Genomic DNA, 24,584 nt, shown 5'->3' with positions numbered 1-24,584 from the left:
AAAATGCCAAAACTGTGTAAAAAATTCTTGGTTTTCTGACAAAAGTCTGTCATTCCCTAAAAGCTGGGAAAATGGTGATTTCCGCCCCACAAACCCTTTTTTGATACCATTTGTAGGGAAAAAACCAGACGCTTTCATTTGCAGCCCTTTTTCCCATTGTTCCTAAAAAACCCAAAGTTTAGCTGTATTTTGGCTAATTTCCGGGACCCCTCCAGGGGAACCCACAAACCCTGGGTACCTTTAGAATCCCCAGGATGTTGGAAGAAAAGGACGCAAATTTGGCATGGATACCTTATGTGGTCAAAAAGTTACAGGGGCCTAAGCGCGCACTACCCCAAATAGCCAAAAAAAGGCTTAGCACAGGGGGGGAAAAGGCCTAGCAGCGAAGGGGTTAAGGAGTACATACCACTCCTCCCCTACCCTGCTCTGTCAGCGGAGCAGCCCCACCCCACCGCAAAGGAAAAAATAAACGATAATAACTTAGTTATTATCATTTTATTTTTCCTTTATTTATACTGCCTTAGCGGAGGTGCCGCTTGTTTCAAATGCTTCACCTTATGCTGTTGCGCACACTTCAGTTTATGTCCACAAGTAGCATCCATGAACCTAGTGTTCCTGCTCGCTCTGTGAAGCTTGTATTTCTTTTCACTCTTTTAACCTTTCCCTTTTGTGCACACTGTACCCTCTTTCTATTAGTCAAATGCGGAACCTATTGCTCTTGTGCTTTCATTCAATGTGGTGCACCTCATTCAAAGTAAGTCTTTCAAATTGAGCAACACTGGTCCTTGTGTACTGGGTGAAGCCTGGCAGTTAATTGCAGTTGGAGAAAAGATGGACCCGTCATAGGGTATCAGGCTACGTGTGAAACCTAAGGGTCTAACAAAGAATAGAAGTCTACTTGCGTGGCTCCAGACACCTGTGTGAAGACCGTGCCCTCACACTACAGCACTTTGTATGTTTGCTCCTGATTTTATCTGGTGTGTGATCGTGTATCACATTAGAAACTGCCGCAGGATTATGCATCCGCATGTCAGTGACAAAATAAGATATTCTTTCCTCTTCGGGCAGGCAAACATCTGGATAGCATGTCAGTTTCACAGAAACTCATTGACTGCAGAGATGTTATCATTTGAACCATTGCCAGCTGCACCAGTCAACATCAGACACATTAGACTCCTAAAATCAATAGCTCACACTTGTCGACTATGTCTCCTCTTTAGCTTGTAGTTGTTTTCCACCCATGTCAGTCTGGATGAAAGAGGAAGGCGTATAGCAACCACATTTCCTGTCCCACACCCTTGCTTCTATATTTCTGCTGTTACTATTCCATAATTCAAATACAAGTACTCTACTCGCCATCACCTGGTCCTTTTTAGGTCTGCCATATGACTCCATTCTCTTTGTAGGTCTGGCATAATCTAGGGCTCAACCTGTCATGCCATATCTTTTGTCTTAAATAACACACACATTATATATCTAAAGCAGCTTTGGGTCAAGCCCCCTCTGTCATTAATTGATTTGGAGTTGTCCCGAAACATGAACTTTAAAATAAAGACCTTGAAAAAGATTGTCTCCAAGATCTTGAGTTGCACTCTTATCATTAAGTAGGGTGGAGGTAAAATATTAAGTTTGAAACCCCTTTGTGTGCTTACCTTGACAATATGGTGCAGGTCATATTTTTGCACGTCAGTATTTTCTGGCTAATGTTTTGAGGTACAACTTTTGCTTCAAGTGTCATTTAATTTTCGAAACAACCCACAGCAGTAAGTTTGTCCCCATCAGCCAGTGGCTTCGCTGCCAGTGTCATTCAAATTTTGGACTAACACACAGGGCAGCCATTGGGTGTTTGGAGAGTAGTCCACGGCATGTGAGGAGGTTTTGCTTGTTCACATGTTAGTGTAACCGTAAGGAGCAGCAAAATTCAAAGGAGTTCCATGTTGAGGAGGTGCCGCAGGCAGTTAGCCCCTATAGACTCTCCAAGATCCTAGCGCTTGACCGTACTGAACCTGACTGTCAGCGATGGCATGCATGCTCGTTACTTTTGCTGTGCCTTCCTCAGCTGGGATGGAATGTTACCTTCGAGGGTCGGTCTGACCACTGCATGTCTACCGCGGTATAAATTCCCTTAAAATTTGCTTTTACAAAAATGAGTAATGCGTGTTTGTGGTCTAGAATCAATCTCGCTTGATGGGTTGAAGTGGGGCAGCCATCTTACTTTTAACTCTGGTCTTCACAATACAGTGGTAACTTATCTGGCTTGTGGCAGCGAATGTGTACATTTTGTAGAATTTAGGCAGCACGTTTGCTATACAAAGATATCCTCCATGACTGCATCAGGGTGAAGGCTTAAAGGACTCTGTCTTGGTATTTTATGTATATTCACAATTATGAGTCTTGCATCCCCCTTCTCTAAACTCTGTGGGCCGTAGTGTCAATCTGAAATGAAGCGGACTCGGTAACTTGAGGTCCCTGCACTATAGGAGAAAGGGCATTTACTTTTTTTTTTTTTTGAAGTTATCTAAAAGGCACAGGCTTTAACATATATGGTTTCTATCACAAGGGCGTAAATCAGTCGTGCAGCAGGTGCAGTGACAGTGAAGTCCAGTGGCATTAGTGCCCCACTGCGCTTCTATTATGTCTGTGTGTTAATACTCAAAGAGGAGTCAGTGTGGCCGAGTTTCCTTCCTTCCTCCAGGGCCAATGAAGCACTAGCTGCACCACGCCAGAGTTTTCCTCTATTTCAGGCAATCCGCTGGCTTGTAACAAGATGAGACGGGAGTTTGCAAGTCCTTCTACTGACCCTGCACAGGTGAAGGCCTTCTGTGTAGTGATTTAGGATGTCTCCACATCTCTTTGGGATACCAATGGGGGTCTGTTCCCTTGGACTTGTTGGTTTCGACTCCAAGCCCATTGGTGACATCTCTCATTTGCTTGGGGCCTTCCTTGGCGCCTACGGCGACACCACAAAAGGAGAAGACTTTGGCACCAGCCAAGGATGTCGATAGGAGAAATATCTGTGTGGCAAGCGAGAATGTTGGGGCTTATTTTAATGATGAACTCTCTTGCGACCATATCCACACGTCCCAAGGTTTCACCCATTTGGAGGAGATTTTCAGTTCAGGTCTAAATGCCTTAGCTATGGGAGGGTAAATAGTAGTGTTGACTCAAGAGACTGATCACCTCTAGTCATCTTACAGTACTGACACTCATCCCTACTCGGTCTTTAGAAAATGCTGTGCCTTGGAAATTCACCAGACGGTGGCATTTCCTACTACTATGGACTTACTTTGGAGTTATTTGGCAGGCTGCAGAAACTTTGCAAATAACTTTAACTTTAACTGAAATATATCATTCTTGGAGAAATCTTGCAACCTGCAGCAGCGGTGGAGCTCTTGCTTCCATTTAATGAAGTATTCTTGGATCATATCATGGCTGCATAGGAAAACCTTTTTTAGGTTGGTCAGTCCACAGATTACAGGTGCCACTATTTTCTTTTTGTCCTCCCACCTGTCACTGGAGAATCTGGTTGTTCAGATAAGCTCAAAATCCCAGTGCATTTTTTATGGCTGCCCCAGACAGGAAATCCAAGAAACTCTGTCACAATGATTTTGATTCTGGCACTTTGGCCCTCCCTGCAGCTAGTGCTACCTGCCTTTTAGGCCAACATGTCCTTGTCTTATGGGAAGTGTGAAAAATGTGTTATTCGCTTACTAGATCATTGTGAGAAGCTGGCCTGGTTTATGATGACCACTTATGTAAGGGGCACCCTGCACCAGTCCAGACAACCCTTATGGTGATTTAAGAGGTCTTAAACAACCTTAGAAAGCTCTCTAAGTGGTAGCTGTGGAGAGCAGTCTTCAGGCATAGTCCAGAAGGAGTGTAAAGCAGCTTGTTTTACCAGAATGCAATCTTATAGTATAGATTAAGTGAAAAAGATCCACAGAAAGTATTTATGAAAATATGTATTTATCATGTAATACTCTCTAACATATACAAATATCGCCTACCCAGAGATATGCACAACGCGCACAATACTTTACGAAGAAATACAGTAAATAGCACAGAATACACAGTGGACCACAGGGGGGGACCAAAGCATTTACTAAGAAAGTGGTATAAAAACCACTACTCGAGTCAGGACGATGTCAAGAGGACGTAGAAGTGCTGGGGATCCAAGGAACCACCCAAGGTGAGAGACTAGGAGCCCCACGGTGGTCGGGTGCAGTGTGGGAACACGACCGCGTTCTCCGTACATGTAAGTCGCGGTTGGATTTTTAAAAATTAGGGACCCCTCCCAGTGGACCCTGAAGAAACCCTGTGGAAGAAAGAATGTTGGAGAGCCACCCCTACCGTGGTGCCCAAGTTACCTACACCAGGAAAGCCGGGTGCATACGTGTGAAGTGGTGTCGGAAACTGCAGTCGAACTCAATGAAGGACTTCAGGAAAGTGCCACTGCTGAACAGGGCCGGACTGGGAACCAAAACCGGCCTTGGCAAACTGCTCGGCCGGGCCCCCCTGCAGAGGAGGAGGGGAGTGCGGCCGAGCTGTTTGTTAGCGCCGCTTTTGGATGATTTTATTACAGTGGGCCGAAATTGCCAGTCACTCAGGGGTGACCAGGAGACTTGGAAGATGAATGCCTTCCGATGTCTGGTGTTGCAGGAGAGTGATGATGACTTTGACTCTACAGCTGTGAGGACCAGGCGATGGTGAGGAAGACCAGGAGACGTGCATAAGCTGTTGAGTGCTGAGGGGTCGGTGTCTGACGGTAGCACCAACAAGACAGGGCAAATGCAACCAATGCAGGAATTGAAGAAGGAGCAACGTCGGGACCAGCAAGGTCCACGGGAATCACCACAAACAGGGGAGTCAGGACAGGCCCTGAAAGCCCAAAAGAAATAAAGGTGACCCTCAACAGGACCCACAGGCCAGAGGAACTGAAGTCGCAAGAGGACCTCGTGCAGCTCACCAAAAGATGCAGGTCACAATGCACACGATGCGGTGTGGCTGAAGATTCTGGTTACTGGAAGTGCTTGAGGTTGGGGCTACTTGGAGCCCGAAGATCTTGGTGGAAGGAAGACAATAAGCCTTTGCACTTTGCAACTGCAAGTTGACGTGGTGCACAGGGGTTCGGTTAATGCAGCCACCACGAGGAATACTGGCCTTAAACTTGGTAAGAGAGTAGGGCAGGCCTCAAGAGCTGTGGAAAACCACCACCTGTGTTGCAGAACCTTTCGGACTCTGGGGGAGCTCAGGATCAGCAGACTGGTCGACTTAGTTGCGGTGCCTGCGAATGCAGGGAAGTGACTCCTTCACTTCAAGGGAGATTACTTCAGGTGTCTTTGATTCCCACAGGCCTCTGAAGGTTCCTGTATGGTGCACAGGCACAGATGATGCAGCAGACTGGAAGGGAGACGAAGTCGAGCCCAAGCGAAGTCCAGAGTGCCCAGACGGTATAAGAAGTGATGCCTGATCTGAATCTTGTCCCACAACAAATCTAGGGACCCACCCACAGGTAAGCCCTTAAGTACCCTAAGGAAAGGGCTGGGACAATTCAGGGGACCCTCCCAGGGGAAGGTCTGGATAAAGGGGGAGGTTACTCCCATGTCCTTTGTTCAGTTTTGCACCAGAGCGGGAGCCAATTGCTCCCATGACTGGTTTGAACTGGACTATGCACGGAGACACCAAATGTGCCTCTCATGCAGACTTAGTGGCGCTGGCAAGTGCACCTACCTGGTCCCAATACACTAAATACTGTCTAGTAGGTGGTTACACCTCCCTGTGACAGGATGCCTATTGTTCTGCCTTCCCCTGCTCGAGCTTGGCTCAGCAGCAGGAGGGCAGAAACCTGTCTCTGGTCGGCAGCAACCCTTTTGTACTGTCCGGGTCTAGTAGGTTGGCACCGGGAACACTGAGAGCCTAACGGAGGGCTCTTCCAGTGCTTGGAATCATAAACAGTGTGGGTGTGGGGGTATGATTCCAATATGTTTGATACCAAACATGATAGGATTCGTTGCAGCCAGTTTCGAGATGTTCATCGCGTAATAGCATGGCCCTCTATATTGTATATGGCTGCTTCACTAAAAACCCAGGAGAATGGACACCTTAGGCTGTAGGGGTATCCTGCTCATTCAGCGGCACCCTCTCACTTAGAACCAAGCACCCTGCCTTCAGGATTACAAAGGCCTGCTATAGGGGTGACTTATAGGTTTTAGGTGCAGTGAGCCTAGATTTAGGATACCTTAAATCTTTAGTAAATGGTGCTAGCAGTAGCTTACACAGGCTGCAGTGGCAGGCCTGTAGTTCCACTTTGAATGGTCTCCCATGGGTGGCATAATGCATGCTTCAGCCCATGGTGGACCTCTGGGGTACCTATTCCCTGGGTACCTTAGTATCATATACTAGGGAATTGTAAGGGTACCCCAGTATCCAATCTGAGCTGTACCTAAGGACTGAACATAATAATTTAGGGAGAAAGCAGATAGACTGGGGTCCTTATTAGCAGGATCCCAGTCAGACTAGTCAATAACAGCTTGGCACCAGTCAAAAAGTGGGGGTAACCATAGAAGCAGATTCTACAACCATATGAAAAAGTTGTTCTCTAATTAGTGACGGTCTGCATGCTTTGTTGTGTCTAGAGACACAGTTGCGATGGGTTTTGGCCATCGTTATCAAGCTTTATCGGTACCTGGTGGACCAATAAAGATTTCTCAAAAGCATTCTTCAGTATCTTCTGAAAATTTCAATGAAAGTGCTGTGTTCCCACTTCCAAATTCTCATCACCTACCTCTAGTGTTGTGGTTGATCTAGCATGCAAATTATTTCTAACTGAGAACTGTTCCTCAGAGTTCTAGGAAATGTATACATAGTATGTATGATCTTTTGATAGATCTAAATGTAATATCCACACCTGCAGTGTGTTGCCAAGAACTGTAGGAGGATAGCATGACCACAGCCTTTGTATTTTATCATTCTAAAATGACTTACTGATTTCTGATACACTGAGTGTGAGCCAACATAAAGAGTTGGGTAGATGGTTTGTTGTTTAGGAGGAGATCTGTGGAAGTGTTCAGAACAAGGCTAAGAGTCCAGCTGTTAACATCAACAGCAATATTAAGAAATTGCTTTTGTGATAGGTTTCTCCTACAAGATGTTTAGAAAGTACACTGGTGGCTTTTGGAACTGAATTTGACATTACATAATTACAGGCTGTTTACTAGTGCTTGAGAAGAAAATTTAAAAATGCAGTGATAGCCATTATATTATGGAAGTTTCTTTATTACTATATGTTTTTCAGTGCTGTATATCCACTTACAGATCAAAAATGTAACTTAATCAGGAAATAAACCTTGGCTTTTCTGTTACCATGGTTGCTTTGCTAAATTTTTGTTTATCCAACAGGCTGAATGTAATTTTCTCAAAATTCGATGAAGTTCAGAAATCAGGAAATATGATGCTGACAGCAGCTGGTGAGTAGTTGGTCTAAATTTCTTCCTACTCTTTGAAGCGTTAGTAATTTCATAACTAGCTTTTAACATCAGATGTTTGGTTACAAAATCCACCGATTTTAAACTGTCTCACAAGATTGACTCACATTTGTAGCTGTTTTTTTTCTGTTTCTGCAGTCTGCCGGTTGCTAAGAATCTTACTTGTTTTAGCATATTTGAGTTGGGTAGTGACAGACACACTTCACATTTGGGGTAGAAGACCCATTTGAAGTTTCTTCAACATTTTCAAGTAGTAAGAGTTCCTTACTAAAATGCTGCTGCTATGTACAAACATGAAGACATTCAACAAAAATGGCGATACACACTGAAAGGTGCTAATCAATAGTACTGTAATACTGTTTAATTAATGAAATATGAATATTATTTTGGTCTTCAGAGCGTCTTAGCACAAAGCGAGACAGGTGCGTTTACAAGTTTTCGACTGAGTAGCTGCAAAGTAGAATTCTGGTCAACTGCTTTGGTTATCTCTAGCATTTTTAGCTATTATGACACATCCTTATTTACTATACTTTCCTATGATTTCAATAAAGACTGATGTCTCTACAAGAATACCCTGATTAAGAAATGTCTTAGCGATTGTGAAACTTGGCATCTTTTATATAATTTGTAATGGTAGTCATTTCTCGATTTAGGTCCTATATAGAAAAATACATTTTGAAATAATTTTTCATAAACAGACACAAGTGAATAGAACACTTTGCTGATATTTAAATGAGGAATAGATTTGTATTGAACTCTAAATGATGAGTCATATGTGTATCACAGAATCGTATAATACTGTTTCAGGTTTTGAAGTTATTCGTATTTTTAAATTTGTGCAAAGGACACAGTGAAAAGGTGTTCAGAAAAGTGATAAAATGTTACTCAGCACTCCAGATTAGGTGACTAATGCAATGTTATCACATAGGTAATGTAGCTCAATTGTCCGTGTTTCAATGAAACAAAGAAAAAGTCCTATATGCAGTTTCTATTAAATTCTTTATTTTTCATTCTCTCATAATATTATTTTGATTGTAGCCAAAGCCAATACGTTTCGTCCCACTCAAGACTTCTTTAGGGCTACGTCCAAATAGTATTTGATGATGTCAAAACAATGTTTCTTATCGTCCATTGAGGCGAGTTAGTAATCTGGTATAGCCACCCGATTATGTCTGTCTCAAAAATGGCGTCTTATGCAGCAAGTTCTTAGCATAAAAGGAGTGCCGAGTAACATTTTATCATATTCAAGAGCAAGGTGATTGCCTAATAGAGGGTCTGTGCTCTATTGGCTGCACAACCCTCACCTGCAAGTCATTTGTTGGATTCAGAAAAGTATTAATTTGCTAAGAAGTGGGACATTATTTGACAAATCTGCATGAAATTAGGCTGACATTTAGTGTATTTATCCTTCTATGGGTATGCCAAGATTCTTGCAGCTCCATCGAGGATGCCCAAAAAGTTTTTATCTGCTAATATTGATGCGCTTTCATGATTCTGCAAGAAATTTGGCAGGATTTATGGAATGTCAGCCAAGTGCAGAAATCTTGGGTTTCATGCAGAGCTGTCAAGGGAGAAATCAAAAGTAAATGGAATGTCAAACAATTTATTTTCCAATAACTTTGGTGCTGTTTTATGGATCTGCACATCACTCGACATACACTTACCATATTTAGCTTAATCTTGATCATTTGAATTTCATGCATATCCTTTAAAGGGAACAACTCTTAATGTAATCATTTAAAAGCCAGCATTTTCCATTTTAACTCCCTAAGAAATCTTTGCTCTTCACTACAGAAAACAAACATGGAATTGCACTATATCTGGCATAAATCTAGAAGTTTGCTCCTGGTAATGCCTTTGCTTGGTTTGGTGTAAATTCGCTCAGTAGTTTTCAATAATTTGGCATTACAAAGATGGGTCATAGTCTTGACAGGGTTAAAAGTGAGAGATAGCTTGACCATTATCCAGGGGGTCCTCGAACCCATATTCCCTTAAGAAAATAATTATATATAATATATATATATATATCAGTCAATTAGAGTTGCCCCCAGTGGAAGAGCCACAAACAGGTAGGTTATAGTCCTTATTTATTTATTTCACAAAGGATACACACAAATATGGCAAGGAAGTCATCGAACTCCAGCTGCCCTGCCAGACGCTTTTCGAGTCTCCTGACTCTTCTTCCATGGCATCATAGGCTCACGTAATACTCGACCGAAATGTGCAACTGCTTAAATTCAATTCAAACACCCCAGTGGGCGTGGCCTGTCGTTAGGCCTTATGGTCTCCGTAGTTTGCACCAAATATAAACCTCAAGTGAGTCCGGTCTGTGTCACATGAAATACATTATTCTTCCCCAATGGGATGATGGCATTCCTTTTCTCAGATCTGTTGCATCTTTGTGCCTTCGTGAAGCAGGCTACCGTCCTTTACGGTGACGCCCAGTGGCAGCACCTTGACAATGAAATAATATATTTCATGTCCCACAGACCGGACTCACTTGAGGTTTATATTTGGTGCAAACTATGGAGACCATAAGGCCTAACGACAGGCCATGCCCACTGGGGTGTTTGAATTGAATTTAAGCAGTTGCACATTCCGGTCGAGTGTTACGTGAGCCTACGATGCCAAGGAAGAAGAGACAGGAGACTCGAAACGCTTCTGGCAGGGCAGCTGAAGTTCGATGTCTTCCTTGCCATATTTGTGTGCAGCCTTTGTGAATAAATAAATAAGGACTATAACCTACCTGTTTGTGGCTCTTCCACTAAGGGCAACACTAATTGACTGATGTAAGCGGCCTGCTCCGACCGCGGAAGAAGCCCCGCTGCAAGCGCAGCATTTCCAAGGTGCGGCCATTGGGCGTCACCGTAAAGGACGGTAGCCTGCTTCACGAAGGCACAAAGATGCAACAGATCTGAGAAAAGGAATACCGTCATCCCACTGGGGAAGAATAATGTATTTCATGTCCCACAGACCGGACTCACTTGAGGTTTATATTTGGTGCAAACTACGGAGACCATAAGGCCTAATGACAGGCCACGCCCACTGGGGTGTTTGAATTGAATTTAAGCAGTTGCACATTCCGGTCGAGTGTTACGTGAGCCTACGATGCCATGGAAGAAGAGTCAGGAGACTCGAAACGCGTCTGGCAGGCAGAGACGTTTTAATGCTTGGGCAAAGTGGGCTCTGGCCCAGGGACCCTGCCTTTTAGCGGACCCCCTGATAGAGCCAGCTCTGTTCTGCAAAGAATCTTGCCCCAATGACCTTGAATAATTCTTCAACAAATTATTTTAAATACCATTTTCCTTTAATTTATTTTCAATGTGTGTGATATGTGGGACTCTATTCCAGACATTTTGCAGAGAAATGTTGTGTTGACGTTTCAAGCAACATCTATAAAAAGTTTATTTTAGTGAAAAAACTGGCCCGCTCATAGGAGAAATGGGAGGGGGTCACTGATGTTATTTGCAATAATATTAGTGAGCCTCTGCTGTGTTACATTTTTTAAAACGCGTCACTATCCCTAAATATTAGATGTAAACACGTTTAGAATTTGGAACAATGTGCCTGTTCACTGTCAGTGACATAGCCTATGAGGGCATGAAAGAGGTGAAATTGGACCATAAATCCAAAGCTGTTCCCAACATGGGCCCTCAAAAGATGTTTGGCCCAGGGCCCCCAAAATCCTTAAGATGTCCCTGCTGGCAGGGCAGCTGAAGTTCAATGACTTCCTTGCCATATTTGTGTGCAGCCTTCGTGAAATAAATAAATACGGACTATAACCTACCTGTTTGTGGCTCTTCCACTGGGGGCAACTCTAATTGACTGATATATACATATATATGTGCATGTGTGTGTGTGTATATATATATATATATATATATATATATATATGTGTATATATAAATGTGTATTTAGATTAGATGTATACGATCCAGGCCATGCCCTGCAACCGGTACTCATGACTAAACACTGTGCAACAGGGCTTGACCCTCATGGAGAACTGGGCATGGGCCAGGCCCCAGATGCCGCCCTCGCTTGACTAGTGGTGGTTGGCTGTCTGCAACTGATTATGTACAGGGCTTGGCCTATGGCCCGATGCTGCTATGCACTGCCATCGGACCCACAAGAACTGCACAACACCCACTGCAAATAGCCCCTTTAATTTTGCCCCCATTGCCAAATTTTGATGAAACCTGAGATCTGTGGAATGGGCTTAACTTTACTTTACTACAGCTTGTCAAATACAATAAAACTTCATGAACCAATGCCACAGTTATTAATTAGCAAATTAAACATTTTCTTTCCCACCCATCCTACCCATTTAACCGGGCCCCCCTAATGGTTTTGCATTAAGTTCAGTACATCAAAGGGAAGGCTGTGTACAGTGGGGGAAAGGATGTAAATAGGCAGTCAAGTGCAAGGAACCATTGATATAATACTTTGCTCCTTTTTGTTTTTAGCAATTTATAAGTAAATATTTATTAAGGGTTTTGCCTAAAGTGATAATATAACTAACAATAGATGCATTGCAGAACTGACAATCCATGTAATTTGCAATTGAATACACCACATAATATTGTTACCTCTGCTACTGAAACATAACTCTATTTCAAAGATTAACACACTATAATCATACCAAAGAAACTTGGTTTTAAAACACATGCAGCAATATTAAGACATTCTGTAGCTGTCATAAACTGCCATTAAAAAGTCAACATAGACAGATACCCTTAACTCTCTACCACACACGCACTCTGAGTATCAAGCAAACACCATGATATACCGTACAACTGCTGGAACAATTAAACTATCAATATCACGGTGCAGTACAGCGTCCATGATTTAGAAACCAACTCCCATGTAAAATAAACGTTGCACCAGTTTCATTCGATCACATAGCCACTGATAACTACAAACACACAAAAAAATGCAGTCAGTGTGACTGCAGCAAAATGCATCAATACATTGTTACACACTTTAGCTCCAAGAAACATACAATAACAGATACATCACCACACTAACACAAAAGTAGCTACGCGACCCTAAACCCCAAACTCAAACTTTAATCACACACAGTCCCACCTGTTTAACTAACAAACATTCAACTATTCTCACAGAACAAGAGCACACAATTATATTAAAAAATAATATATATAATCATTAAAAAAACTATTCTGCACTTTTAAAAAATACTGGCTCATAAACAGTGCACCATTAAGTATAATCAAGTCAAGTCCATATATATGGGGTTGCCCTGTGTCCCTCAAAACCTAGGTATATAAGTATAAACTACATGTGGTCCTATCGGGTGTCACAATTTCAGCAGAAATTGTGAGAAATGCTTTTTTATTAAGCATGGAAATGAAGGGTCAAATGATGATCCTTATCAGGTTGTGTGTAAGAGCTACTATTAGTGATTCCTTACTTGCCTCCGCACATTGAAATTCTTAATGCCCACAAACCACAACAATGAAGAGTGATTCATCAATAACATGTATTATTCTGGCTGTCCAGAGCACACAGATACCATTTAATACAATCAATTAAACTAGCATAATGTGGAAAATAAAAATTATTTTTACTATGTTCACATATACAGACATGAAAACATAAAAGCCACACGTAGTCAAATTTCAACACTTGTGAAGCCCAAGGTATCCTTGTATTGTTTCCTTTATAAATTTGTAAGATAAAGCTAGTCGTCTCATTCTTGGTCGAGAGGAAGGTCCCGGCACCACTGTAGGAGCTCTAAGTCTTCGCTCTCCCACTCAGTCTTTGAGTTGGTCAGATAAAAAGCATTAAAAACACAATGAATTCTCCTCTTTGGTCGGCTGATGCGACGGAGGAGCCTCTGTGTTCTACTCCTAGTTCGGTTGAACCTGTGCCTGGTTTGACTCTGTGGTTCCCCATCTTCCCGGGGCCGGAGCGACCCCTGCTTAGCTCAAAGAACTTTATAATGCTACGTGCCTCATATTTGGGTGGCCTGACCCTCCCGGCTCGCTTTTAGACCCCAAAGGCCACCCCCATCCCCCCCCCCCCCCCCCCCCCCCCCCCCGATCCAGTAATGGATCCGGACCGACGTCAGTCGTGCCACTACAAACTTCCCTGGCGCCGGACCCTGCTCCTAAACTCCCAACGCTGCTGAGCCCACCTGCGGCACCAGCCCCATTCTCGTCCTCGACAACCTGGATCGGCCCCGATTCCGACACCGACAAAGCGCTTTGGTCCTAGGTCGGTTCCGCAGCCATGTTCTAAAGGGCTAGGAATGGAGGAAGATTGGAAGGGGTCGCTGGACCCTTTACTAGACCAGCCAGAGCACTAAATGGACTATTACGTGGAATTGGGTGAGGCCAGTGGTCTGGACACCTCTCCAGATTCCAGTTTGCTTTCTCCCCCTACAGTGGCTGCGGAGGAGGGAGCTTCATACGCAATGGTGCTGCGAAGGGCAGCTGAGGTCGTGGACCTTCTGTGACAGATAAGACTAACATCTTGACGGTGGTCGTGCAGCCGGGTGTCTCCTCTTCAGAACCCCTCCTGCCTGTCAATCAGGCCTTGACTGACCTGCTGGGAACCTGGTTCAAGCCATGCACAGGGGTTCCTGTGAACAAGACAATAACCCAATACCATTGCCCTGAACCGGGCGACCCAACTTTCTTCACCAATCACCCTACTCCTGAGAGCTTGGTGGTCCAAGCCTTTACATCTCCGGGTGCGTTCCCTTCTGCACCCCGGACATGGAATCCAAGAGGCTGGGTAGTAAGAGCAGGAAAAGGTTTTTTTCCGCCAGCCTTGCATTTTGGTCGGTGAACACTGCATGCCTATTGACCTGTTGCTCCCACTCCTTGTGGTAAACTGTTATGCAAGTGCTGCCACAAGTCCCAGAGGAGACCCAGCCCATCCTCTCCCAAGCAGTATCAGATGGGAGAGATGTGACAAAGTTTGCCATTCATTGTGGGCTTGACACAACTGACTCGCTGGGCAGAGCGATGTCATCGACGGTGGCTGCTCAACGCCATGCCTGGCTGAGAACTTCTGGCTTTTCTGGGGTTGTTTAGGCTTCCCTCATGGACATGCCCTTTGATGGCACCCCTCTCTTCAGAGGCAAAGCAGACATGACCCTAGAGCGCTTTAAGCACTCATAGGCTACAGCCGAGTCCTTGAGCCGCTCAGTGGCCACACGTCCCTAGTCTGCTTTTTGCCCCTTTCGTGGCATACCCCAGCCGCAAGGCCACACAATTTCAGCAACCTCTGCGCGGCATGTTCCGACTTCGTTGGTTTTGGTGGCCAAAGGTCGGATCAGCCCACCACCATCACCTCTCCCCCCACAGCCTCCAAGCCTTGCTAGTCCGGCCCTCCAAGATCATGGGCCGCCTGATCAGCCATCACCTCCACCTCCACCACTGGCAAAACATCACGTCGGACAGGTGGGTTCTTCAGATAGTCTGAAGGGGCTACTCCCTCCCCTTCAAGACTACCTCTCCCTTAATGCCTCCAGCTTATGACCAGCTGACGGAGGATCAACTCTGTTTGCTTCAAGGGGAAGTCATGACTCTCTTGGCCAATGGAGCCATAGAGAGGGTTCCGACGCCAGAAGTAGGCTGTGCTTGCTATTCCCACTACTTTCTGGTCATGAAGAAGAAAAAGGACCTGCGCCCTATCCAAAATCTGTGATCCCTGAACTACTTTCTCAAAAGAGGAAAAGTATAAGGTGCTCATTCTAGCTCAGGTCTTGTCTGCCCTGGACCCAGGAGACTGGATGGTAGCGTTGGAATTGCAGGACGCCTATTTTCACATTTCCGCCCTACCTGCCCATCGGTGCTACATTCCCGCCCTACCTGCCCATCGGCGCTACCAGCACTTTACGGTAGGCCACAAGCACTTTCAGTTCACTGTGCTCCTCTTTGGCCTTACTAGCTCCCCCTCGGGTGTTGACCAAGGTGATAGCAGTGGTCGCAGCTCATCTGCTCAGATCAGGGGTGTCAGTCTTCCCCTATCTCAATGACTGGCTGTTGAAGGTGAGTTTACTCCAGGGTGTCGTCTCCCACCTCAGACTACGGCAAACCGTCTGCACTCGCTGGACTTCTGTCAACTTACCAAAGTCACACCTGACTCCCTCTCAGATGCTCCTCTTCATCGGTGCTGTTCTGGATATAGTGCAGTTTCGGACCTATCCTCCCAAACGGCAAGTCCAGGATATTCATGCTATGATACCGATGTTTCAACCTCTATCTTGGATTTTGGTGAGAATGACTCTGAGGTTGCTGGGACTCCTGGCCTACTGCATCCTGCTAGTAACACATGCCAGATGGCATATGCGGGTCCTGCAGTGGGACTTGAAGTTCCAGTGGGCGCCGCATCAGGGTAATCTCTCAGACATGGTACATATCTCAGAGAGAACTGCACAGGACCTGCAGTGGTGGCTAACAGACCGCCATTGGGTCAGAGGCACACCCCTCTCCCTTACCTAACCAGACCACACAGTAGTGAGAGATGCGTCACTCCTGGGATGTAACGGCCATCTGGGAGAGGTGGTGATTAGAACCCTCTGGTCTAGGCGGAATCCGGAATCCACATCAACTTGTTGGAGCTCCGAGTGTTTGACTTGGCATTGAAAGCCTTTATTCCTTCAATCAAGGAAAAGTTGGTTCAACTGTTCACAGACACCACCACCACCATGTGGTAATGCAGCAAACAGGGCAGGTAGGGTTGTGGACCCTTTATCAAGAGGCCCTCCGTCTCATGACATGGCTGGAACAGCCGGGCGTTTCCCTGTTGGTTCAACACCTGGCAGGTTCTCTTAGTGCCAGGGTGGACCAACTCAGCCATCGATGCCTAGCGGATCACGAATGGTGTCTCCATCCGGAGGTGGTGCAAGGTCTTTTGCAGCAGTGGGGAGAGCCTTTGTTAGATCTGTTCACCTCCGCTGAGAACGCGCAATACCAGCAGTTTTGCGCGCTGTAGTTTCCAAAGCAGCACTCGCTTAGTGACACTTTTCGTATTGAGTGGAGCTCAGGCCTCCTATATGCCTTTCCGCTAATACCACTTCTGTCCAGAGTGCTCAAGAAGATCAGGAGCAACTGAGCCCAAGTCATTCTTGTGGCTCCAGACAGGGCACGGTGAGTCTGGTATGCCGAGCTTCCACAGATTCTCCGATCTGGCTGCCCCTTTAGGAGGATCTTCTTTCACAACAGCAGAGGAGGGTCCTCCACCGGAACCGGTCAACTCTACGCCTTCTTGTGTGGAGATTGCACGGCAGCAGTTGACAGCATTCAACCTTCCTCCTGAAGTCTGTAAGGTTGTTTTGGCAGCCAGGCTTCCCTCTACCAAGTCTGTTTATGCCTGCCAGGGGAACAATTTTTAAAAATATTGTACAGAAAGATCTATTGTTCCTCTTTCTGCTTTTCTCTCTCAAATCCTTATCTTAATTTTTACCCTTGCCTAGCAGAGCTCTGCTCTGGGCACTCTCAAGGGATACATTTCGGCCTGGTCTGCTTACTTTAGGCTTTCAGACCAACCCTCTTTATTTAAATCCCCTATGGTAAATAGATTTCTTAAGGTGCTTGTACATGTTTCCATCTACCCCTTTAATCATGCCTCAGTGGGGCCTTAATTTGGATCTTACTTTCCTGATGTGTGGTCCATTTGAACCTCTGCACAACTGCCCCCTCCGGCTGCTTACCATCAAAACAGTCTTTCTAGTGGCAATAACTTCTGCCAGGAGGGTGAGCGAATTGCAGGCTCTGTCATCCAAGCCTCCTTAACTGTTCCTCTTCCCTGATAAGTTGGTGCTTCGCACTAGGGCCTCTTTCTTACCGAAAGTGGTAACACCACATGGGGCAGTTGGTCACCTTGCCCACTTTCTACACTCCTCCCTACCTCTCTAAAATTGAGGAGCGTCTCCAATGTCTAGATCCAATAAGAGTGTTATTGTTCTACCTTGACCACACTAAAGTGTTCCGGGGGAGCGACCAACTCTTTGTGGGGTACGTTGGATCAAAGAAAGGTTGTGCAGTGCAGAAGAGGACTATCTCACGATGGGTTGTTCCTCTGCATCAGAATTTGCCGCGCTGTGGCCAAGAAGTAGCCTCCTGAAGGCTTAAGGGCTCATTCCAGCAGAGCTATGGCTGCTACCACTGTGTTGCACATGGTGTTCCAGTCCTTGACATTTGTAAGGCATTACGTGGGCATCCCTGCACACAGTTACCAAACACTACTGCCTAAACACTCAAGTTAGAAGAGATTGGATTTTTTGGCCGCTCTGTCCCGCAAGACTTCCTGGTCTAAATTTGTCTGTAAGCCATCCGGGGATGGTTTTGCTTGTGTATCTATTCAAAAGTGAGAGATATGTGGCTTGATGTCTGTCAGCTGGACAAGTTACTTACCTTCTGTAATACCTTATATGGTAGAGACATGATGTAGCCGCAGATTCCTTACAGACCCACCCATCCTCCCGGCAGTGTGGACAGGTTTCTAGGGTCAGGGCTGTACCCTTTCAGGGCCCTAGTTGTTCAAAAACACACCAATGTCAGTACACCTCATGGCTCTGCGCTCCTGGTGTGGAAAGCCATGAAAAGTAACTGATGTCAACGCGCGGAGGTGGCTCCTATGTAGGTGACGCAAACGTCACAGTGGCAGAGATGACGCCAACAACATCAAGTGGAGCTGACTGACGGGTACCTAATGGTGCGCAGGGGTCTTGCTTGGAGAAAAATCTTCCAGATACAGTCTGACGCCTGGGAAATTCAAAAGTAAGGGATCTGCGGCTACATCATGGCACTACCTGATAAGATAAGGCGTTACTGAAGGTAAGTAACTTGTCCTTTGAAATTGCTACTGTCACATAACCAAGGTTATTGGAACCTCATGTCCCTTGGTGGTTCATAAAGTCACTGGAAATGGAATCTCAGAACTGATTGATGAAGCTGGTTGCCCAGAATATCTTTCCAGCACCTTACAAGTCTCCAATTTTTTGAAAAGTGAGATTTGGTCACAGAAGGTTTCATTCAAATTAGTTGTTTTATGAATTATCCTAGACAAGTGGACTAAACAGAATGAAAATTGGATTATTTTGAAATTATTATTCAAGGCCTAAAGGCCTTACTGATTATGTTCCATTGGTTCACAACTAAATTCTGCAACAGATGACATATTTTGCCAACTGTGGGGGTGACATTCTCAAATGAGATTTAATTTCTTGCAATATGTTCTAGTGTTCTGAGAAATACTGGTTATTGACTGTTTATATTTTTTCAGTAGTATGGAGTTTTTTTATACCCGAAGGTCAGTCAAACATTCTTGATCAGTGCTTTTTTTCATAGATATGGAATGGCAACTACAGTCCTTTTTCTAGAGGCACGTTTACTGTGATATATGTGTTGTTGGATTTTATTCTGGTCCGCGTCTTTTGCCTTCATTCTATTAAAGATATTTTACGTGTGGTGATCTCACGTGAGTAGGAAATGTCTCACTGAGAAACGGAGTGTTCCGGTTCCGTCTGCTGCTGTTGCGAGTGATGTGGACGTCCAGCGAGGCCTGCCCTGCCTTGTTCAGCACCCCGAGCCTGCCGCCGTCATTCCCGTTGCTCCCGGATTCGCAGAAATACGGGAAGTACGGAAGAGGGGGCCTGGGGTAAAAGAAAGAAGCCTGACCTTGCCGCGTTCGCTGGGGCCTGGTCGGGGGGCCCGCCTTGGCTTCCGATAGGTTGGCAGGTCGGCCGGCCGGCTGCTGCTGCCGCTGCTCCTCTGCTCCTCCGCTCTCTCCCTGCTGAGGGAACGGTGCCGGCTGGTGTTGCCTGTTGAGGGAGCGGTGCCGGGTGGAGCTGGAGCTGGCTGGCTGGTGCTGTTGCTGCCACTGACCTTTGCCATTTGCGGTGCCATTTGCGGTCATCTCTTCTTGCCACCTTGGAGACTTGCCCGTGTTCGGCCCTGCCCCGCTGCTTGTGTCGCCCCCTCCCGCTCTCTCCCCTACACAGAGCGGAATAGAACAGAATAGAGCGGAAACAGAACGGAATTTTACATCTACCCAAGAGGTTCCAGTGTACACCCACAGAGTACACCTACAGTGCACTTAGGAACACCGGAGCAGCAGTTTGCGGGAGACCATTTGGCAGCAGCTACGGTGAGGCATCGAGCAGGACGCAGGAGGTGAGAGCAGCGAGTAGCGGGGTGGGGTACGTGACTCAGAGCAGTCTCGTCAGCTCTGCAAGCGGGGGGCTGTGGGGGCTCGCCGTGAGTCATTTTTTGGTATCGGACCAAAAACCAAGGCTGAGCCCCGCCCCTGTGTATCCCTGGGAGACCTCCCGTCACGAGCCAATACGAGCTGCTCCGAGTTCTGACTAAAGTGACTTAAGTTGGGCCCAGCTTCCCCCCCTGTTTCGCCCTTGCCTCACCCCCATCTTCGCCACCCACAGACGACTTGTGCCAAGTGAGTTATCAAGCATCCAACTTAAATCCAACAATACCTAGCTACATTAGAACAACGAAGGAAATAACGAAGGAAAACCGACGTCGGGCAGATACCAAGGTTACTTGGGGGTAAAACCAGTAAACAATATCAATAAAACAAATTAACATATTAACTGGGAAAACATGAGGTCTGGTAAAGTAAGAAAGACCCTAACCACCCCCAAGTTAAAGCAAAAAGCAATAAAATCAATAAAAAGGAAAAAAGTGTCCAACAATGGAAACAAGGTTGATGAACCCCTTGGCTTCGATTCAGATTCCCAAAAAGCTAAATGTGGGAAACCTGAGGATAATAGTGACTTATCACCATTTGGAGAGTGCTGTAGCTCCTCAATAACTCCCCCAACTGACAGTTTAGTACACTCCAGCCCTCGCAGAACTCCCCACAACGTCTCTTCAAATCAGTTCAGGACACCATCTAAAGAAACGTCTAAAGTCAGTAAGTCAAACCTAGCGACCAATTTAAGGCCGAGTTCAGCAATAAAAAACTTTAATTACAATAGAGGGTCCCCTCCAACGGAAGACTCCACATTACCTCCAGCCCAAGATTTACACTAAATTTGCATTTCTGAAAGATCCTGGTACAGTAATATTTTCAAAAACTAGCGGCATTAAACGTCTGCAAACTCCTCTGCAACCAAGCAACTTCAATCTGCTTCCTCTGTCTGATACAAAACTAAATTTAAAACAAACAGCAGTACAAATCCATACGTCGGATCCACAAAAACTACAACAAAAACAACAATCGGATTCAAATGGAACAACCAACAGGAATTCAATCAACAGCAGGTCTACTAAAGACCAAGAACTAAATGATGAACCAGAAGAAAAAAGAGACCTTGATCTAGACCTAGGAAATGAAGTGGAATCTGGCACTATTATCCAAAAAATAGCAATAGGGGACTCGTCAAATACATTGACAACGTACAGACCCAATATCCAACACTACCACCCTCACAGGTAGATACAGGGTCCATTAGGCCCCCCTTCAACAAAACTGTCCAACTTCCCCAGGTCACGGTAATAAGAGAACCTGAGATAGCCACGCTAACATCACCTCAGCAAGGAGTGCCAGAAAAAGGCATAACTACTAAATCTAAACACTACCCTCTAAAGACAGAGGAACTCTACCCGCCGGTTAACCCTCGAAATTTGGACCAATTAGGACCAATTATTAAAGCCCACTCAAGTGCCTACCCTGCAAGTTTAAATAACATAGTAGATCAAAAACCCAAGGCACTCGGCACACAAATTACCAGCGACTCTCCTCAACACCGGTCAATCACTCAAGAGATTGAAGCAATAACAATTGAAGAAAACTCTCCGTTGGGGAATAGTCAGGCGACACCCCATAATATCCACTATAACTCCAATTGCGACATGTCCTTTCTGGCTTCTGAAGAGTGGGAAGAGCTAGTGGCTTCAACAGCAATGATTTAAAAACCAAAACAAATAGCGTAATGAAAGAACCTAGCGACAAATATAAACCAATCGAAGGCACTTTTTGGGAAACAGTACTAAGCACGATGCAATATTCAACTGCAGCATTACACTATCAATCCCATAAAATGGACCTACAACTGACAGTGCTTCAAACCTTAGCAGACTTTACTTCTGCAATTGATAGGAAACTGGCCTACTTAAATGGATCGATTAAGAGAGGGCAATAAGCAGCCCGCAACGATAAATTAATTCACCAAGAATGTACCTGTGCCCCAATTGTAGACAAATTATCCATGTTACCAACACTACTGAGCGATTTACTATCTATCGCAGTAACAACTGTAACTCAAACAGTAGAAAACCCGGTCCTACCTACAAAGGGGGAAACAAAAACGGAACCTCATCATACTGAGAAGTTCATTTTAAACAGGATCGACGAAACCGGAGAGAACGGGGTCTCGCAAACTCCCAACACAGCCACTCCAGATAAAGTAATAATAGAATCATCTGAATCAATCAACAAAATTACACCAACGAATATCCGTCGTAGGAACAAAATGAAGGGGAGGAAAAAGAAAACTACTGCTCCGGCCCAACATCTGATCAATTGGTTACCGCAGTGACCAGTAGTCACGAATATCAAAGTTCCAAACAAACAACACTCCCCAGTCCCACTACTGAAAGAAGGTATAAAAGATGATTTTATACAATTGCAAAAAACACTCTTGCTTAAAAATTAAGCAAATAGAGGCAAGTGCTGAAGTAAGAAAAAAAAACAGCCCCAGCAGCCATCTAGATATTCCCCCAAAACCCAACGACCAGGAGCTTATACATACGACAAAAGCTCCAAACAAGTCTCCCCAGGTCTGTAATCCACAAAAGATAACTGAGAGATTAACAACACCAGAGTCCATAAACAGAGCGTCCTGTCACTCACTAACGAAAAATCTAGAGCAAACCAGAGACTCGGAAGAAAACATTTGTGATCGCCAAAGTCAATTACCAACCATTGCTGCCAGCATTTATAATAAAACGAATATCCCTGATATCTTTATTCTACATCAGTTTACAACTGTTACCAGTACTTTCCCTGAGCCCTCGACTCAGGAATCTGTCCAAGAAGAGGAGCCCGACACGATCATCTTTGCCCCCCAATATAAGTCGCGAGGCCGTGCAGATATCTTAAATAGAGGGAACATGCTATGGCTCCTACAAGCCATCCCAAAGTTAGCCAATATTCACACTTCTGATTTACTGTTCATCAAGTTTTTACCAAACAACGGCCTGCCAAACTCAGAATCCTCCAAAACTAAATGGAAAACACCGGAGATGGCTAGTAGAATTATCCAAGAAAGCAAAAGATTTCAAAGCTGGGGGATTATCCTAAAACTAGTACCTAAACCACAATATCCAGCTCCATTTTTAATCATACAGTCAAATCAGACCATCGACTTCAGTCCTAAGGGGAGCAACAAACGGAAGGCAGGGGCTACAACGTACAATCCTCTTAGCGCAACCGAATTGACATGGGTCGCCCCCCCAATGAAGTTAAAATCTGTACCTGGAATATCAACGGTCTAAATTCTAAACTAAGCGACCACGATTTTTTGAACTTTCTTAAAACTTTCGACATCATTTTACTTCAGGAGACCTGGGAAGATAAACCCTTCGATTTATAGGGCTACACTTCCAGCTATACCGCGGCTACTAAGGGATCCATTTTTGGACGTCGTTTGGGGGGTTTACTCCTCCTCTCTTTTATAACAAAAATTGGAGAAATGTACCCTATAAAAATCTATATCGCCCCTCCAAGTTGTATTCAGGCCTCAATGGTTAAGTTGATCCTTAACCAGACCGCACAGAAGGTTATATTGATCAACATCTACCTACATCCCAAACATAAACTACAATCATCTAAGGAACTGATTAAAGAAGTTTCAAGAGTAATGGGAGAAGAGGATGTAGACAACGTTATTTTGGCAGGAGATTTTAATATGCACCTTTTAGGGAATGGCCAGGAAGACGAGCTCACGCGAGACTTGACTGGAATATGGAGAATCCCGATTCAAGGCCCCTCGAAGGAAATCAAACCAGCGAAGAGTTCAAACTACCTTCTCTCAGAATTAGAACACCTGAACCTAGGGGCAGTAAACGGCCATTTCAAGGGGGATAATCCCCCGGCACCTACATACCATTCAGTCAAAACATCTTCTTATCTCGATTTTACATTTACTACGTTATCCATGTTTGACAGGATTGCCTCATTTCAAATAGGCAAAAACACATTTAGCGATCATATGCCACAAGAAATGACACTTCAAGCAACCTCAAAATTTCTCTTGGAGGCTGATAAATCCATCATCCCAGTAGGAACAACAAACCTCAAGCGTATAAGGTGCAACTCAACAAATATAGAAACAATAGCAGCAACAGCTAAAGAAGTGCTTAAGCAAGTACAGGAAAATCCAAGCCAACAGTTGGAAAGTTGGGAAAAATTCATTTGTACTCTTTGCGACAAATTTCCTTCCAAAACTGTCCTAAAACAAAAGAACGTAAATATTTCGCCACTGACGATAGTAAAGAGCCCAGTCTCTAAGAAACTGAAACTAACAATAAATCAATTATTACAACAACTACGGCGAACACCAGGAGATCAGAGCTTGCAGCAGTCTCTGCGTGACTCAAAGGCCCTTTTTAAGAAAAGAAGATGGGTCAGGAAAACAACCATGAATAATGAATTTTGGCTAGACTTCTTTACGACGCAAAACAGAAAAATAGCGCCAAATTTTGGCAGTCCGTAAACAAATTACACCGGCCAAATCACCACGGGATCAGCTCTCATATCACTGAAGAGGCCTGGACAGACTTTCTCTCAAATCATTTCAATGACATCAAACAAACAGCTACACACACCAAACGCCTAGGATCTGAGAGTTTTAGCAGAATTGCAAAAGAGCTAACGCTACATTGCCCACCTTCTTTTGAGGATAGCGAAAGAACGGTGCCACACCAACAACAACGGGCAAAAACTCCAATCTCTGCACAAAAAGAAACACGGAGATTAGTGGAGGAGTATACCACTCAACAGATAAAGAAACAAATAGCAAGGGGTCGACCGGCCGGAGACCCCGGCCCCAATGGCATTCCACCAATGCTGTACAAAAACGACCCGGATTACTGGAGCAATGCACTT

At 44.9% G+C, this 24,584-nt stretch overlaps 1 protein-coding gene across 2 annotated transcripts in view; it reads left to right on the top strand.

The window, feature by feature from the left end:
- CLASP1 (cytoplasmic linker associated protein 1) overlaps nucleotides 1–24,584 on the top strand; it is a 1,312,099-nt gene that overhangs the window by 305,494 nt on the left and 982,021 nt on the right. For both annotated transcript variants that reach the window (XM_085647275.1, XM_085647274.1), the window contains exon 8: nucleotides 7,399–7,466. In XM_085647275.1, coding sequence (XP_085503401.1) covers nucleotides 7,399–7,466 — 68 coding nt within the window. The remainder of the gene's footprint in view (nucleotides 1–7,398; nucleotides 7,467–24,584) is intronic.

This window comes from Triturus cristatus, chromosome 3_2 (genome assembly GCF_964204655.1).
Source record: "Triturus cristatus chromosome 3_2, aTriCri1.1, whole genome shotgun sequence".
NCBI classification, from domain to species: domain Eukaryota; kingdom Metazoa; phylum Chordata; class Amphibia; order Caudata; family Salamandridae; genus Triturus; species Triturus cristatus.
This window is presented reverse-complemented; position numbering and strand designations above follow the sequence as displayed.